The sequence below is a fragment of the Ranitomeya variabilis genome, chromosome 4, assembly GCF_051348905.1.
Source record: "Ranitomeya variabilis isolate aRanVar5 chromosome 4, aRanVar5.hap1, whole genome shotgun sequence".
NCBI lineage: Eukaryota > Metazoa > Chordata > Amphibia > Anura > Dendrobatidae > Ranitomeya > Ranitomeya variabilis.
The window spans coordinates 459,425,243-459,443,930 of NC_135235.1; the positions used below are offsets into that span (position 1 = coordinate 459,425,243).

Consider the following 18,688-nt stretch of genomic DNA (forward strand, 5'->3'; position numbering starts at 1 on the left):
CGGAAGTTGGCACAAATTGCCGGAAGTAGTATTCTAGGCAATTATATATTAGATTTTAATGTTATCAGTAGTGTTGAGCATTCCGATACTGCAAGTATCGGGTATCGGCCGATACTTGCTGTATCGGAATTCCGATACCGAGATCCGATATTTTTGTGATATCGGGTATCGGTATCGAAACAACATTAATGTAAAAATGTGTAAAAGAGAGAATTAAAATAAAAAATATTGCTATACTCACCTCTCCGACGCAGCCTGCACCTTACCGAGGGAAGCGGCAGCGTTCTTTGTTTAAAATTCGCGCTTTTCTTTCCTTTACGTGAGTCCCGGCTTGTGATTGGTTGCGTGCCGCCCATGTGACCGGGACGCAACCAATCACAGCAAGCCGTGACGTAATTTCAGGTCCTTCAGGATTTTAAAATTACGTTCCGGCGTTGTGATTGGTTGCGTCGCAGTCACATGGGCGACGCAACCAATCACAGCAAGCCGTGACGTAATTTCAGGTCCTTAAGGATTTTAAAATTACGTCCCGGCTTTGTGATTGGTTGCGTCGCAGTCACATGGGAGACGCAACCAATCACAAGCCGTGACGTCACGGGAGGCTGGACACGCGCGCATTTTAAAATGGGCGCGTGTCCAGCCTCCCGTGACGTCCCGGCTTGTGATTTGTTGCGCCGCGATCAACCAATCACAAGCCGGGAGGCTGGACACGCGCCCATTTTAAAATTTTAAAATGCGCGCGTGTCCAGCCTCCCGGCTTGTGATTGGTTGACCGCGGCGCAACCAATCACAAGCCGGGACGTCACGGGAGGCTGGACACGCGCCCATTTTAAAAAGTGCGCGTGTCCAGCCTCCCGTGACGTCACGGCTTGTGATTGGTTAATGGCGGCCATGTTGCCGGGACGCGGACCAATCACAGCAAGCCGTGACGTAATTTCGTCACGGCTTGCTGTGATTGGTCCGCGTCCCGGCAACATGGCGCCGTGACCAATCATAAGCCGGGACGTCACTGGAGGCTGGACACGCGCGCTTTTTAAAATGGGCGCGTGTCCAGCCTCCCGTGACGTCCCGGCTTGTGATTGGTTAATGGCGGCCATGTTGCCGAGACGCGGACCAATCACAGCAAGCCGTGACGTAATTTCGTCACGGCTTGCTGTGATTGGTCCGCGTCCCGGCAACATGGCCGCCCTGACCAATCACAAGCCGGGACTTCACGTAACCAAGTAAAAGCGCGAATTTTAAACAAACAACGCTGCCGGTTCCCTCGCTGAGGTCCAGGCTGCGTCGGAGAGGTGAGTATAGCGATATTTTTTATTTTAATTCTTTCTTTTACACATTTATATGGATCCCAGGGCCTGAAGGAGAGTTTCCTCTCCTTCAGACCCTGGGAACCATCAGGAATACCGTCCGATACTTGAGTCCCATTGACTTGTATTGGTATCGGGTATCGGTATCGGATTGGATCCGATACTTTGCCGGTATCGGCCGATACTTTCCGATACCGATACTTTCAAGTATCGGACGGTATCGCTCAACACTAGTTATCAGTGTTTACCTTTGAACGTTTATATTGTATTGTCCTGTCACCAGCCATGTGTACGATTATCGGCCGAAAGCCTCTCTGGAACCAATAATCACCCCATGTAAAGGTATCTTTATAAGTTAAAGATTCAGAATACTATGACTTTTATCATATCCTGAACAGTCAAGTTTTTTATGAACCGTTAAGGTTTTCTGGTTGAAGTAAAAAAAACTCTGAGTGTTTACAGTTTGAAACCATAAAATGTTGAAAAATTATGTCATTCTTGAGTATATCACTCAATGGTGCTCATAAACGTGTCAAATTTGATCTATAATATACTTTAATATACGTTACTTTAATCTTTAATATACTTAAGAACAGGGCCCCAGACATCACACAGGGGGTCTGAAACACCGCACAGTGGTCCAAAATATCGCTGTGCTCTGCCTGGGGCCCCATATGCTGCCTGGGGCCCCTGTGCTCTGCCTGGGGCCCCTGTGCTCTGCCTGGGGCCCCATGTTCTGCCTGGGGCCCCTGTGCTCTGCCTGGGGCCACTGTGCTCTGCCTGGGGCCCCATATGCTGCCTGGGGCCCCTGTGCTCTGCCTGGGGCCCCATATGCTGCCTGGGGCCCCTGTGCTCTGCCTGGGGCCCCATAGGCTGCCTGGGGCCCCTGTGCTCTACCTGGGACCACTGTGCTCTGCCTGGGGCCCCATATGCTGCCTGGGGCCCCTGTGCTCTGCCTGGGGCCCCTGTGCTCTGCCTGGGGCCTTATGTTCTGCCCGGGGCCACTGTGCTCTGCCTGGGGCCCCATAGGCTGCCTGGGGCCCCTGTGCTCTGCCTGGGACCACTGTGCTCTGCCTGGGGCCCCATATGCTGCCTGGGGCCCCTGTGCTCTGCCTGGGGCCACTGTGCTGTGCCTGGGGCCCCATATGCTGCCTGGGGCCCCTGTGCTCTGCCTGGGGCCCCATATGCTGCCTGGGGCCCCTGTGCTCTGCCTGGGGCCCCTGTGCTCTGCCTGGGGCCCCATGTTCTGCCTGGGGCCACTGTGCTCTGCCTGGGGCCCCATAAGCTGCCTGGGGCCCCTGTGCTCTGCCTGGGGCCACTGTGCTCTGCCTGGGGCCCCATATGCTGCCTGGGGCCACTGTGCTCTGCCTGGGGCCCCATATGCTGCCTGGGACCCCTGTGCTCTGCCTGGGGCCCCATATGCTGCCTGGGGCCCCTGTGCTCTGCCTGGGGCCCCTGTGCTCTGCCTGGGGCCACTGTGCTCTGCCTGGGGCCCCATATGCTGCCTGGGGCCACTGTGCTCTGCCTGGGGCCCCATATGCTGCCTGGGACCCCTGTGCTCTGCCTGGGGCCCCATATGCTGCCTGGGGCCCCTGTGCTCTGCCTGGGGCCCCTGTGCTCTGCCTGGGGCCACTGTGCTCTGCCTGGGGCCCCATATGCTGCCTGGGGCCCCTGTGCTCTGCCTGGGGCCCCATATGCTGCCTGGGGCCCCTGTGCTCTGCCTGGGGCCCCATATGCTGCCTGGGGCCCCTGTGCTCTGCCTGGGGCCCCATGTTCTGCCTGGGGCCCCTGTGCTCTGTTTGGGGCCACTGCTCTGCCTGGGGCCCCATGTTCTGCCTGGGGCCCCTGTGCTCTGCCTGGGGCCCCATGTTCTGCCTGGGGCCCCTGTGCTCTGCCTGGGGCCACTGTGCTCTGCCTGGGGCCCCATATGCTGCCTGGGGCCCCTGTGCTCTGCCTGGGGCCCCTGTGCTCTGCCTGGGGCCCCATATGCTGCCTGGGGCCCCTGTGCTCTGCCTGGGGCCCCTGTGCTCTGCCTGGGGCCCCATGTTCTGCCTGGGGCCCCTGTGCTCTGCCTGGGGCCACTGTGCTCTGCCTGGGGCCCCATATGCTGCCTGGGGCCCCTGTGCTCTGCCTGAGGCCCCATATGCTGCCTGGGGCCCCTGTGCTCTGCCTGGGGCCCCATAGGCTGCCTGGGGCCCCTGTGCTCTGCCTGGGACCACTGTGCTCTGCCTGGGGCCCCATATGCTGCCTGGGGCCCCTGTGCTCTGCCTGGGGCCACTGTGCTCTGCCTGGGGCCCCATATTCTGCCTGGGGCCCCTGTGCTCTGCCTGGGGCCCCATATGCTGCCTGGGGCCCCTGTGCTCTGCCTGGGGCCCCTGTGCTCTGCCTGGGGCCCCATGTTCTGCCTGGGGCCCCTGTGCTCTGCCTGGGGCCACTGTGCTCTGCCTGGGGCCCCATATGCTGCCTGGGGCCCCTGTGCTCTGCCTGGGGCCCCTGTGCTCTGCCTGGGGCCCCATATGCTGCCTGGGGCCCCTGTGCTCTGCCTGGGGCCCCTGTGCTCTGCCTGGGGCCCCATGTTCTGCCTGGGGCCCCTGTGCTCTGCCTGGGGCCACTGTGCTCTGCCTGGGGCCCCATATGCTGCCTGGGGCCCCTGTGCTCTGCCTGAGGCCCCATATGCTGCCTGGGGCCCCTGTGCTCTGCCTGGGGCCCCATAGGCTGCCTGGGGCCCCTGTGCTCTGCCTGGGACCACTGTGCTCTGCCTGGGGCCCCATATGCTGCCTGGGGCCCCTGTGCTCTGCCTGGGGCCACTGTGCTCTGCCTGGGGCCCCATATGCTGCCTGGGGCCCCTGTGCTCTGCCTGGGTGTAGGACACTGGTGACGTCACTTATCTCCGGACATTAGCTCCGGACATTATCTCCGGACATTATCTCCGGACATTAGCTCCGGACATTATCTCCGGACATTAGCTCCGGACAAAGCCACGGAAGTTGGCACAAATTGCAGAAAGTAGTATTCTAGGCAATTATATATTAGATTCCTTCCCTTTTTTCAAGCCATAACTTTTTCATATTTCTTTCAATATAGCCTTATGAGGGCTTTTTTGTTGTTGAACAAGTTGGGGTTTTGAATGTATGATTTTACTACATATTGTTCTGGAAAATGGAAGCAGAATCCAATTGCGGTGAAATTGTGAAATTGCAAAAAAATGCAATTCCACAATAGTTTTTTGAGCTTTTTCTTTTCCATGTTCAATATATGGTAAAACTGACCTAGCAACACGATTCCCCAGGTCAGTATGAGTTTTAAGATGCCAAACCTGTATAGTTTATTTTTATTTAAGTGGTAACAAATTATCCCAAAATCTTCACGAAGAAAAGTTTTTGTGTTTGTTGCTATTTTACGAAACTGTAACGTTTTCATATTTGGAGATCTGGGGCTGTGTGAGGACTTATTTTTTTTTAGCCCTCAGCTGACATTTTTTATTCCATTTTGGGGTAGATACAATGTTTTGATTGTCACTTATTACATTTCCTGGCAATGTTTTTCAGCCAAAAAAAAACATATTTCTGGCTTTTTTAATTTTTTTTGTCATTATGCATTTTACTGATCTGATTAATTTATTTTTATATTTTGATAGATTGGATGTTTCTGAACACAGAAATGCCAAATATGTGTATTTTTATGGTTTTATTTTCAATGGAGCAATAGGGGGTGATTTAATGTGTTTTTTTATTTTTTTCATATATTTGAAAAACTTTTTTTTTTTACTTCTTGTTTTATTTAATAGTATCCTTAGGAGACTTGAAGCTTCGATCATCGGATCGCCTGTGCTATACATAGCAATGCTTCATCTCTGCTATGTATACAAGAAATGCTGATATACCATGATAGCCGGCAACAGACCGTCGTTCACAGGAGTGATGTAATGACAGGCATGGGGGTCTTCAGCAGACTGTCAACTGTCATTACAACCCATTGGTGCTCTTTGATCACGTCATGGGGGCACTGATGGGACCGTGGAATGATGTGTCCCTTGCTAGCTCGGGTTAAATGCCACTGTCAGAGATTGATAGCAGGATTTAACAGCTTAACAGCCACGGGTGGAGCAACACTCCACCCATGGCTGTGAAGGATACATGACAGCTGATTAAAGATGCGGGCTCAGCATCGGAGTCCTCATCAATACCAGGGACACAACATATGACGTAAATATACGTCATATGTCGTAAAGGGGTTAACCTCCATTTCATGGTTTAACCAGTCAGCAACCTAGAGGGTCCACATAGTTTCTAGCAGATCTCTGCAGATCAATTCTCACTGAAAAAAATAGAAGCTGATCTGCAGGACCTGGCTGCAGCCACTATGCAATTTATGAAGCTGCTGTGCTCCCTTTCATACACTGCTCATATCTGGCTACTGCTGTAGCTGATAGCAGCTGATCTATGGGAGGTACAGGGAGTCAGAACCCCGCAATCTTATATTGTTGAACTATGCTATGGATAGTGAACCCATTTAATGGAGATAATTTCAAATATTAGACACAGTCTACATACATGTATGGAGCTGTTTCCAGGAGAAAACACATTTTTTTTTAATTTTCGAAAAAAATAAATACAGTATAAGTTAAACTACGGTAACTGAAGCAAAAATAATAAACATATATAGCAATTGCCAGCTAACATGAAAGGATTAACGTAGGAAAATCTCGCATAAAGCCATTTATTTAATCACATACATAGACTAAAAATCACATTTCACTATTCAAATGATTGATCTACAGTGCTAAAGAGGTAGACAGTTTCTTTTTTGCTTTTAAATCACAATGCCAACAAATTAGACGTAACTGTACAATTCACTTATTAACAGTGACAGTATCTATCATGTACAGTATAGGTGACTGCAGTGATCACCAGGTCTTCTTGGTAACAGCCGTTTTGTCAGAATGCAGGCAGTGGTCATTACATGGATCCTTCTGGACTGACAGCAGGAAGTTGGGGAGCCACATTAATGTGATGATAGCTTTTAATATTTTTTATCTTATCACAGGAGAAGGTGGCGATCAGCGTTTTACTTCCGCTCTTGAAGGGCGTTATTGAAAAGATAACTTCTGTTTTTTCTCCAGGATTCAGAGGTGGCAAGCTAGAAAAAGAAACAAAATTAGCATTTACGGTTCATCAAATTATTATATCACATAGTTTGCTAATTGACAAAGCCAAATCGAGTGACAATGGATCCACTCGTGAAATACAGTAGATTCAAAGCTATATACCACTGATCAATGAATGGCTTTTGCTTACAAGGATTAGTAGATTACTTGTAAAAGTCACAGCGCAAATGATTTGCAATAAAGGTGCATGGCCACTTTTAAATAACAGTTTTGTTTTCAAAATCTAAATTGGTAAAACACTATTTGCTGAATTATTCCTTATAGAAGGTGGGCTAATATTTTGTCCTCAGGAGCATACCGCTTGTCTGCCTCCTGGCTTCCTGGTTGCAAGGGATGGTGTGCTCCTGAACACTGACAATGTAGACCAGCTGCATGGTTGCATCGCTGGACCAAACTATGTGCTCCCCAATTCTTCTAGCAGACACAGCTTTGCCTCTGCAGCATGGGGGACTGAAGCTTGTGGATCCATTATAGTAGGCCAGCTTTGGGGCATCACTTGCAGGCTGTAAAGTGTAAAGCAAGCTAGCATGCTCTTTGTAACGAGCCACATGCAATAGAATTAAAAATCCTTCCATTCTTGAGAACAGGTGGGATTTTCAGTGAGCGATGAACTGCAAAGTTGCTTGTTTTAACAATCATTTTGCAATTTTAACCATTTAACAACTTGAGACAACTTCTTTAATGTATTTTTAGAACAGCCTAGATTTCTTTTCTGATATAGAATTAAGATATACATACAGTATATATTTTTTATGGCCAAAAAATACAATGTATTCCAAGAGCCATACTTTCCTTCATCTAGCAACAATCCATTGGCAGAAAAGTTGTGCAGACTCAACTTTAGTCCATATTTAAAAACTGATCTTTGCTGGATCAATTTTTTTAACATTTAATTCTATGGAAAACTGAACTGGTAATTTGCCATCCATTTTTTCCATTTGTATCTGATACATTAAGCAAAAGATGGAATGAAAACAAAATGGATGGCTACTTAACAGGTCTGGTTTCCATAGACTTCAATGTTAAAAAACGGATCCAGCAGAGATCAGATTTTTAAAAATGGACTGAAAAGTTGAACAACTTTTCTGCTAATGGATTGCTGCTAGATCCATTCTAACGGTTCAATACTGGACATGTGAACATAGCGTAACCAAACAAAAGAAACATATTTTTCGGATTATAAGACACACTATTTCCCCAAAAAAAATGTTGGGAAAATTATGGTGCATCTTACAATCCAAATGTAGCTTCAGGTGGCCATTTTCCTGAAGTCCATCACAGTGAAAACAATGGGAAGTGCGAACACTCCACCAACATTTTCTGAAAGCCTGAAGTCTGCTGCTGCCTTGCACCGCCGAACACCCTGTCCTTGGGGCATCACCCCACTCCTGCCACTGCCAGCCAGCTTCCTGCAGCAGGGACCCTGCCTTCTGGAACCCTGCAACACTGCAGGCGCAACCCCCTACCCTGCCCGTAAGCTACCGTAAAGGTGTACTATAGGACACACCACCATTTTATCTAAACATTTTTAAAAAATGCTATTTTCCTTCCCAAAATTTGGGGTGCGTCTTATGGTCTGGTGCATCTTACAATCTGCAAATATGGTATTTGCTATTGCTATTTTCCAAGCAGAAAGGCCCCTTAAGTGGACAAGTTTACAAATGAATTACTTAGACAAGAGCACAACAATTAAGGGTGTTACAAAACATTTTGCATGGGGTAAGTAGAGTAATGCCTCCAAAGTAACAAAACTGTGGCTTTTCCAATATAAAGAAAGATGATTGGAACCAGTCACTTGTGTCAGCCACTGTATGTGAATCCTAGGAGATAAGCCGCAACAGACTCTATGTAGCATGGTAGTTCTCTGTAACACAATGAAGCAACCTTCAATAATAAATATATAAAGGAGTTATGACACTCATCAAATGATGAAAACTTCTTTATTAGATTGAATCCAACAAACAAAATAAAAGCAGAGAGGACAGACAGCACAGTCTAATAAATACATTTTTATCATTTGGTGAGTGTCATACAGAAACTCCTTCTCTATGATTGGATTAAAGATGTGTTTTTTGTTACAAATGTAGAGGGGGAAGAGGTGATGATAACTTAAGGGGCATTTACACTGCAAGACAATTATGAATGAGCTTTGTTAAAAATGCTTATTTTACGATTATCTTGCCATGTAAAAAGTCTGCCAATCACGTAATGAATGAGAAAAATACCTGTGTTCATTCGGTGAAATTATCTTTTATGAAGCACAACAGTTCATTGTTCTCAGCTGTGCATGGTCCTGCTTAAACATGACCAGCACTGCTGAGAGCAATGGCAGCCTATGGTCACTGAGCTATCTAGTATATATCGCTGTGTGTGCATTGTTTACTTTAGTCTACCTGTGTAGACAGGCATTCCATGAATGGCATTTTTAACAATAAAAGTTTACCGAATGGTGATCATACTGTGCCACCAGCCGGTCTGTGTAAACGGACCCATAGGGTATGTGTCCACGTTCAAGATTGCATCAGGATTTGGTCAGGATTTTAAGTCACTATTTGTAAGCCAAAACCAGGAGTGGGTGTAAATGCAGAAGTGGTGCATATGTTTCTATTATACTTTTCCTCTAATTGTTCCACTCCTGGTTTTGGCTTACAAATACTGATGGAAAATCCTGACCAAATCCTGATGCAATCCTGAACGTGGACACATACCCATAGAGTATATTGCTCCTAAAAATACCCCTTCCAAAACACAGAGAATTAAATCTCCACAGTGAAGTTCCTCCCACAATTTCACTCTGCAGCTCCTCACATAATATAATTACACTTATATATTATATTATAAGTACCCCACAGCATGATTCCCCTAAAGTGCCTCTCAATAGTATGATGTCCTTATCATTCCCTCACACACAGTGTTAAGGCCCTTACACAGTATGATAGACTGTTGGGATGATAGTCCCCATAAACCACATTCATTATTATGGCCCACACTTGGTATGATATCCCCAGAGCCTGCCACACAGTATCATGGCCCATACAGCCTCTCACTCAGCATGATGGTCTTCACAGATCTCCCCACAAATAGTGCGCCACATAGTAAGATGGCCCCATAAATAGCCATCCACATTATACGACGGTCCCCTAAATAGTCCTCCACATAGTATGATGGCACCATAAATAGACCTCCACTCCACTTAGTATGATGTCACCTTAAATAGCCCTCCATTTACCATGAGGGCCCCATAAATAGTGACCTCACAAAGTACTCATTTATTTAAAAAAATACCTCTCGATGTTCTTTCACTGCTCCAGTCTTTGCAGTGTTTCATCTGCTTTGCTGCACTGCTCGGCACAGCAGTCACGATGTAATGAAATCATTGCCCCCACTACGCTGAGGCATCAGACGCACAGGGACAATGATGGAGGAGGGTGTGTCAGTTGACGGTTCTCTCCACCATCATTGCTCTCAGCTATTCATGTATACAGGATGCAGATACAGTTGACAGTTGGGGGGGAGGCCCAGTGGCGGCACTGGCACCAGGTCCTCTAGACTCACCAGGCTCTGTAGCAATGGTACGCCACTGTCTCAGAGTTTGAATAAAGATGATGGAATGTTTCGGGAATTTTTGTGAGTCTTGGATGAATGTTCTTTCATTTACGATATGGCGGATGTCCTATCTGTTTACTGTACAGTCGATAGCGAAAGTATTCACCCACCTTGGCATTTTACCTATTTTATTATTTTACAGCCTGTGTTTCATGGGCGGACATACCACCGGTTCAACCGGGGCCCAGAGCGGGAGGGGGCCCCCGACGGACATACAAGGCATTGTTGTGAATGACAGCCGGTGGCAGTATTACTGCTAACAGGAGAAGCAGGGGGGCCCGCTCTGCTGCACGCATGTGATATGACAGTCAAACGGGCCCCCCTTCCTCACCTGTTAGCATTCATTATGCTGCTGTCACTCGTGCGGTCTGCGGTGAGGTGACGGGTGGCAGACGCTGAAACAGGAAGAGAGGACGGAGTGAGGGAGGGGGAGGGCCTCTCAGTGAGTCACTGAAGCAGGCTCTGCTTGTGACTCACTGCTTTGCTGTGCGGGTGCGCACTCTTCCCAGAGCCTCAGTGATCCGCGGGACTGGGTCCTTACATTACACATGAAAATAGGGGGGGTGAGGGGAGGTATGAATGAAATGAATCACTGGTCTAGGTAGCGGAAGGGCCGGACCGCCTGGAATAAATGTATTAAAATGATTGAGCATGCACTATATAGAGGGATGCCGCTCTGGGATATAAATCTACAGAGCGCCCCCTGGTATATACATGTAAGGTAATATGGAGTGCACAGTGACATTTGTGCATGGCTACCTCTCAGCCAATCAGACTTTGCCTTACAAGCATATCTGTGATTGGCTGACAGGGGATGATCTGCAAGTGTCTTCTGTGCACTGGAGTCGCAGCTTGGAGCGGGAAGCTGCTGCAGAGGACGAGTGTGGACCAGCCTGACAGGATCTTTGCTGCCTTGTGGACATTTTGTAAGCATACAATAAAGTATTGTTTTGAAAAATAAAGAAACAACAATTTATATATGAACTACCATGTTGGGAGTAGTGGTTACAATACTGGTGGTCATGAGCGAGCATGTTTGGATAAGGCATTATCTAAGCATGCTCAAGTGCACTGCTAATAGAGCATCTTCAGCGTTCTCCAATAATATTTTTGAGTCCCTGGTGCTCCATGATTCGTGGCTATTTGACAGCCACAACGTGGGGATAGCCTGTTAATTAGGCAACCACTGCATGTGTTGCAGCTGTCGAACAGTCGCGAGACATGAAGCGGTGGGGAGTCGAAAATATTATTCGAGTTCGCCGAAGACACTCAGGTACACAAGCATGTTCAGATAATGCCTTATATGAGCACATTAGCTCATCACTAATGCCCTGTGACCTAAGGAAAGTGAGAGTGACATATCCTCAAATTCTGTGCACAGTGGCCTGCTAGTGACATGCACCAGCCTGGTCTTTGTCCAGCTGTGATATCTTTCACTTAGACCATAAGCAGTACAGCTGCGGAGGAGGCAGATAAACTAATTTCTCCATCTCCTCCATTGCCGGGGTCTGCGTATATCGCACCACACTCGGTTGATATCCGAGTGATGTGCGTTGTCTCACTCGCACCCTTAGGCTTACAGTATATTGGTGCGAGTGAGCCAAATCTCAACGAGTGTTGGTGACAATCTCATCATGCTGCGATTTCACTCACACGTACAATACGGCCGAGGAAAAAAACGGTGATGGGAGCTGCCCCATAGTAGAATACTGGTCCGAGTGCTATGCGATGTGTCCGTATTCCTCGCTAGTGTGACTCCGGCCTTACGCTCAGATCAGGAGACCCTCGGCCAGTCCACGCATTGCCATCTGATCTTGGACTGCCTATCAGTTCATAGGTTCATAGTGAAATAATAAAACAGTCCTGGACAACCCGTTTATGTTTTGAAATAAATCAAATCCTCCTCACTATAGTATTATTTCCTCCAGTTTATAAAGTTATAATAGTCTGTGCTGATTGATAAGTCATAGGCCACAATAAGCACATCCAGATTTGCCAGGTATGACATGGAACTTAAATTTATTATTTAGAGTTGATAGTTGTGTTCTAAATAGTGTTGAGCATTCCGATACTGCAAATATCGGGTATCGGCCGATATTCGCTGTATCGGAATTCCGATACCGAGTTCTGATATTTTTGTGATATCGGAAATCGGAATTGGAAGTGTGCGGTGCGTATGGTTCCCAGGGTCTGGAGGAGAGGAAACTCTCCTTCAGGCCCTGGAATCCATATTCATGTAAAAAATAAAGAATAAAAATAAAAAATATGGATATACTCACCCCTCGGACGGACCCTGGACCTCAGCGGTGCAACCGGCAGCCTCCGTTCCTAAGAATGCAGTGAGTGTAGGACCTGCGATGATGTCACGGCTTGTGATTGGTCGCGTGAGCAGTCACATGAGCGGTCACGCGACCAATCACAAGTCGCGACGTCATCGAAGGTCCTTCACTCTGCATTCTTAGGAATGGAGGCAGACGCTTGCAGCGGTGAGGTCCAGGGGCCGTCGGAGGGGTGAGTATATCCAGATTTTTTATTTTTATTCTTTATTTTTTACATGAATATGGATCCCAGGGCCTGAAGGAGAGTTTCCTCTCCTTCAGACCCTGGGAACCATCCAGGATCACTTCCGATATTTGTGTCCCATTGACTTGTATTGGTATCGGGTATCGGGTATCGGTATCGGTGATATCCGATATTTTTGGGGTATCGGCAGATCCAATCCGATACCGATACTTTCAAATATCGGAAGGTATCGCTCAACACTAGTTCTAAACTGATAATAAATATTACAACCTATATGTTTACATAACTTTGTTGCGGTATGAGGGGGGGGGCGGGAAGATTTCTTGCACAGGGGCCCTCTGCAGTCTGTGTCCACCCCTGCTGTGTTTAAATATTTTTGTAGTCCGATTTGTGTGTGATGCATCAGCACTAAATAGTCTAAGTTGGTGAAGTGAGAAAAACATAGGTATAAATACACTTACTGCTGATATCATTGCTGATATAGTGAGTGAGTTATAGATCCTATTTGTTACCAGTTACTTCACACACCACAGCCAATGGATGCAGTGAGTACAATCAATTAACACAAATTCGGATTGCACGTATACACAGTATTTCACTATGAACCAGTGCAACTAATGATCCAAATTATCAGGGGAAGATCTCTCCATACTTAACCCCTTCAGGACATGCGCCTTACTAGTACAGCGCATGTCGTGTCTCCCCCTTTGATGTGGGCTCCGGCCGTGAGCCCACATCAAAGTCGCATCATGTCAGCTGTTTTGTACAGCTGAAATGCGCGTGCAATAGCGGCAGGTGGAATCACGATCCACCCGCCGCTATCAACTAGTTACATGCCGCTGTCAAACGCTGACAGCGGCATTTAACTACCGCTTCCGGCCATTGGGCCGGAAATGAGAGCATCTCCAACCTCCGTCACATGATCGGGGGTCAGCGATGCATCACCATGACAACCTGAGGTCTCCTTGAGACCTCTTTAGTTGTTAATGCCGGCTTGCTGTGAGCGCCACCCTGTGGTCGGCGCTCATAGCAAGCCTGTAATTCAGCTGCATAGGAACAATCTGATGATCGCTCCTATGTAGCTGAGCCGGTCCAGTTGTGCCAGCTTCTAGCCTCCCATGGAGGCTATTGAAGCATGACAAAAAATTTTAAAAAAAAATATTTAAAAAAAAAATGAAAAAAAATAAAATAAATACAAAAGTTTAAATCACCCCCCTTTCGCTCCATTCAAAACAAAACAAAAAAAAAATCAAACATACACATATTTGGTATCGCCGCGTTCAGAATCGCCAGATCTATCAATTAAAAAAAGGATTAACCTGATCGCTAAACTGCGTAACAAGAAAAAAATTTCAAAACGCCAGAATTACGTCTTTTTTGGTTGCCGTGACATTGCATTAAAATGCAGTAATGGGTGATCAAAAGAACGTATCTGCACAAAGGGGTATCATTAAAAATGTTAGCTCGCCACGCAAAAAGAAGCCCTCACCCAACCTGAGATCCCGAAAAATGGAGACGCTACGGGTATCGGAAAATGGCTCAATTTTGTTTTTTTTAGCAAAATTTGGATTTTTTTTTCACCACTTAGATAAAAAATAACCTAGACATGTTTGGTGTCTATGAACTTGTAATGACATGGAGAATCACAATGGTGGGTCAGTATTAGTATTTAGTGAACCTAGCCATAAAGCCAAACAAAAAACAAGTGTGGGACTGCTCTTTTTTGCAATTTCACCATACTTGGAATTTTTTTCCATTTTCTAGTACAAGACATGGTAAAGTCAATGGTGTTATTCAAAAGTACAACTCGTTCCACAAAAAATAAGCCCCTACACTGCCATATTGACAGAAAAATAAAAAAGTTATGGCTCTTGGAAGGAGGGGAGCGAAAAACGAAAACACAAAAACGAAAAAGGGCTGCTTCTTGAAGGAGTTAAACCTACGGGATACATATCCTTGAGCATTGCACTCTCCACCAGCTGACAGCACTATAACTACCGTTGATCAACGGACCCTGCATAGCATGACCACATTGTTTGCACAACTGCTACCAAGGTCCTTCACTATATCACCAACGAAAATACTAGTGAGTACACCAAACATTTATAGATCCAGATTACATATAGCTCTACATTATCATAACTAATACAAATACAAATCTACTTAATTAGTGGGAAACTTGAGATCTTATGGGGGAGAGCACCCCCTAGCATCACGTTATCTACAGCAATCGTGGATCTTCGATAAATTATACCACTATTGACAATAGTGTTGCATGTGTTGCAGCTGTCAAACAACCGTGAGACATGCAGCCACGGCGACTCAAGCATATTTTTTGAGCACGCCGACACTACTCGATTAGGACACACGCATGCTCGTTCATCATTAATCTGCAATCCTCTTTCAAAGTCATTTTGCTGCTGGCAGCACAGCATAAGAAGCGATTTTAATTAAAAATGATGGCAGGGTCGGGCACTTGGTAGGATGACTCTACATTTTACACTGAGCTGAGTTTTGGATCCTTTAGTCCTCTTCTGGAACAGTTCAACCTTAACAGTGAAAACACTATTTTACTTACTCTTTTTGTACAGATCCATCAATAAGACCACCTCCTTCAACCAGTATAATGCAAGCATCCATAGTTTCAGACAAAGTGTTCGTGATAATAACCTCAGCTTTCATTTCGGATTTAATTACTCCCTTGTCTGAACACTGCCTCATAGGAAATCCAAAGAGATCAGAAAAATAAGAGGAAAATAAGAGTGAGTATACCAACATACAATTCAGTTCGAATTATGATAATTTTCACAAATTCATGTTCTAAATATTTTTCCTTAAAAAACTACCTCATTGATGCTATAGAATGATACTGAATATGTCATGGCTTAACGCAGTTGGGGACAACTTCAGGCCTCAAGAGCCAAAATAGATCATGTTTTCAGGATTTCTTTTAGTATTGCCCAGGTGATAATTCCATCACCTGAGCAATACTAAAGGAATCCTGAAATCATGATCTGTCGGTGGCTCTTGAAGACTGGAGTTGATGAACACTGGCTTTAAAGATCAATTGGTCAATTTCCTAGATTGAACATTTATTAGCTATCCACAGGAAAAGTGATACATGCTTGATCGCTTAGGGTGTCACTCCTAGGACCTGATGGCACTACTATGGGACCTCTCGATTCTCCTCACTGCGCAATCACAATGGATTGCGGGAGAAATTAAAAATGGGGCTTTAGTTGAGCATACCACCATTATTCGAAGCTCATGGGACTAAATAAGGTAGCTGAGTAGAGTACTCAGGTGCTTCCATCAGTCCTATGCTATAGCACCCCATGCACTCAACTAATGGTCCAAATAAAGGGATAAGAGGCTTGGGATTCAGTGGTAGACTCTTCAGTCATGAAACATTTACCAACTATACTGAATTTATAATTTTTTTTAGGTCTTTTAAAAGGTTTTCATGAAAGATTTCTATTTCTGTCATTGTCAAAAAATCCTAATTAATTTCATGGTTTTAGCTTTGTAATCATATATATTACCTTGATGGTTATTGGAGGCTTTACCAAAATGATATCCTTCTCCACCAAAATTCGTTCATCTGTTCCTTCAACCTCACATAAGGCTGTCATCCGAATCAGATTGTCTTCACCCATATATTGTTTATATTGAGCATATGTCAAAGGGATGGAGATGTTTTTTTCTGGAGTACAATCAATAACATGGGTCATTTTGTTTCTACAGCTCTTATATGCAGGTTTGCATTAAAAAAAATGATTTAATATTAATATAATTTGCCACAAAATATTTTTATGGCAGTGTAACTACCAATTATTGCATCATCTGTCTACTACGTAGCAGATCGCAAAACATATTCACTAGTAAGTGGTTTTTTTTTGTTTGCATTAAACAATTACAGGTAGGCACGTTCATTAATTGTATAACAATAACCAGGGCCGGACTGGGACTAAAATTCAGCCCTGGCATTTGAAGTTACACAGGCCCACTTGTCACTTGGTGACTGTATAATATCTTTGTACACTTGTAGGCTACAAGAAGTGAGGGGAGTGTAACACGACTATATAACATATAATTACAGCTGTATCCAGCATTACAGCTCAGCCCCCATAGACTGTAATACAGCACAGCCCCCATAGACTGTAATACAGCACAGCCCCCATAGAATGTAATACAGCACAGCCCCCATAGAATGTAATACAGCACAGCCCCCATAGAATGTAATGCAGCACAGCCCCATAGAATGTAATGCAGCACAGCCCCCATAGAATGTAATGCAGCCAGCCCCATAGAATATAATGCAGCACAGCCCCATAGAATGTAATACAGCACAGCCCCATAGAATATAATGCAGCACAGCCCCATAGAATATAATGCAGCACAGCCCCATACAATATAATGCAGCACAGCCACCATACAATGTAATGCAGCCAGCCCCATAGAATATAATGCAGCACAGGCCCATGGAATGGAATGCAGTCAGCCCCCATAGAATGTAATTCAGGCAGCCACCATACAATATAATGCAGCACAGCCCCCATAGAATGTAATGCAGCCAGCCCCATAGAATATAATGCAGCACAGGCCCATAGAATGGAATGCAGCCAGCCCCATAGAATATAATGCAGCACAGGCCCATGGAATGGAATGCAGCCAGCCCCATAGAATATAATGCAGCACAGGCCCATGGAATGGAATGCAGCCAGCCCCCTAGAATATAATGCAGCACAGGCCCATGGAAAGGAATGCAGCCAGCCCCCATAGAATGTAATGCAGGCAGCCACCATACAATATAATGCAGCACAGCCCCCATAGAATGTAATACAGGCAGGCAGCCCCCACAGAATGTAATGCATGCAGGCAGGCCCCATAGAATGTAATGCATGCAGGCAGGCCCCATAGAATGTAATGCAGGCAGGCAGCCCCCACAGAATGTAATGCAGGCAGGCAGCCCCAACAGAATGTAATGCAGGCAGGCAGCCCCAACAGAATGTAATGCAGGCAGGCAGCCCCCACAGAATGTAATGCAGGCAGGCAGCCCCATAGAATGTAATGCAGACAGGCAGCCCCCATAGAATGTAATGCAGGCAGGCAGGCCCCACAGAATGTAATGCAGGCAGGCAGCCCCCATAGAATGTAATGCAGGCAGGCAGCCCCCATAGAATGTAATGCAGGCAGGCAGCCCCCCCATAGAATGGAATGCAGGCAGGCAGCCCCCCACAGAATGTAATGCAGGCAGGCAGCCCCAACAGAATGTAATGCAGGCAGGCAGCCCCTACAGAATGTAATGCAGGCAGGCAGCCCCTACAGAATGTAATGCAGGCAGGCAGCCCCCACAGAATGTAATGCATGCAGGCAGCCCCCACAGAATGTAATGCAGGCAGGCAGCCCCCACAGAATGTAATGCAGGCAGGCAGCCCCCATAGAATGTAATGCAGGCAGGCAGCCCCCACAGAATGTAATGCATGCAGGCAGCCCCCATAGAATGTAATGCAGGCAGGCAGCCCCCACAGAATGTAATGCAGGCAGGCAGCCCCCATAGAATGTAATGCAGGCAGGCCCCATAGAATGTAATGCAGGCAGGGAGCCCCCATAGAATGTAATGCAGGCAGGCAGCCCCACAGAATGTAATGCAGGCAGGCAGCCCCCATAGAATGTAATGCAGGCAGGCAGTCCCCATAGAATGTAATGCAGGCAGGCAGGCCCCATAGAATGTAATGCAGGCAGGCAGCCCCTACAGAATGTAATGCAGGCAGGCAGCCCCCACAGAATGTAATGCATGCAGGCAGCCCCCACAGAATGTAATGCAGGCAGGCAGCCCCCACAGAATGTAATGCAGGCAGGCAGCCCCCATAGAATGTAATGCAGGCAGGCAGCCCCCACAGAATGTAATGCATGCAGGCAGCCCCCATAGAATGTAATGCAGGCAGGCAGCCCCCACAGAATGTAATGCAGGCAGGCAGCCCCCATAGAATGTAATGCAGGCAGGCCCCATAGAATGTAATGCAGGCAGGGAGCCCCCATAGAATGTAATGCAGGCAGGCAGCCCCACAGAATGTAATGCAGG

At 46.6% G+C, this 18,688-nt stretch overlaps 1 protein-coding gene across 1 annotated transcript in view; it reads right to left on the minus strand.

The window, feature by feature from the left end:
* Positions 1–6,013: 6,013 nt before the first annotated feature.
* LOC143769024 (protein-glutamine gamma-glutamyltransferase E-like) overlaps positions 6,014–18,688 on the minus strand; it is a 93,725-nt gene continuing 81,050 nt past the window's right edge. Inside the window, exons 11-13 of the mRNA XM_077257626.1 lie at positions 16,146–16,306; positions 15,182–15,315; positions 6,014–6,446 (exon numbers count right to left, since the gene is read on the minus strand). Coding sequence (XP_077113741.1) covers positions 6,266–6,446; positions 15,182–15,315; positions 16,146–16,306 — 476 coding nt within the window. The 3' untranslated portion in view covers positions 6,014–6,265. The remainder of the gene's footprint in view (positions 6,447–15,181; positions 15,316–16,145; positions 16,307–18,688) is intronic.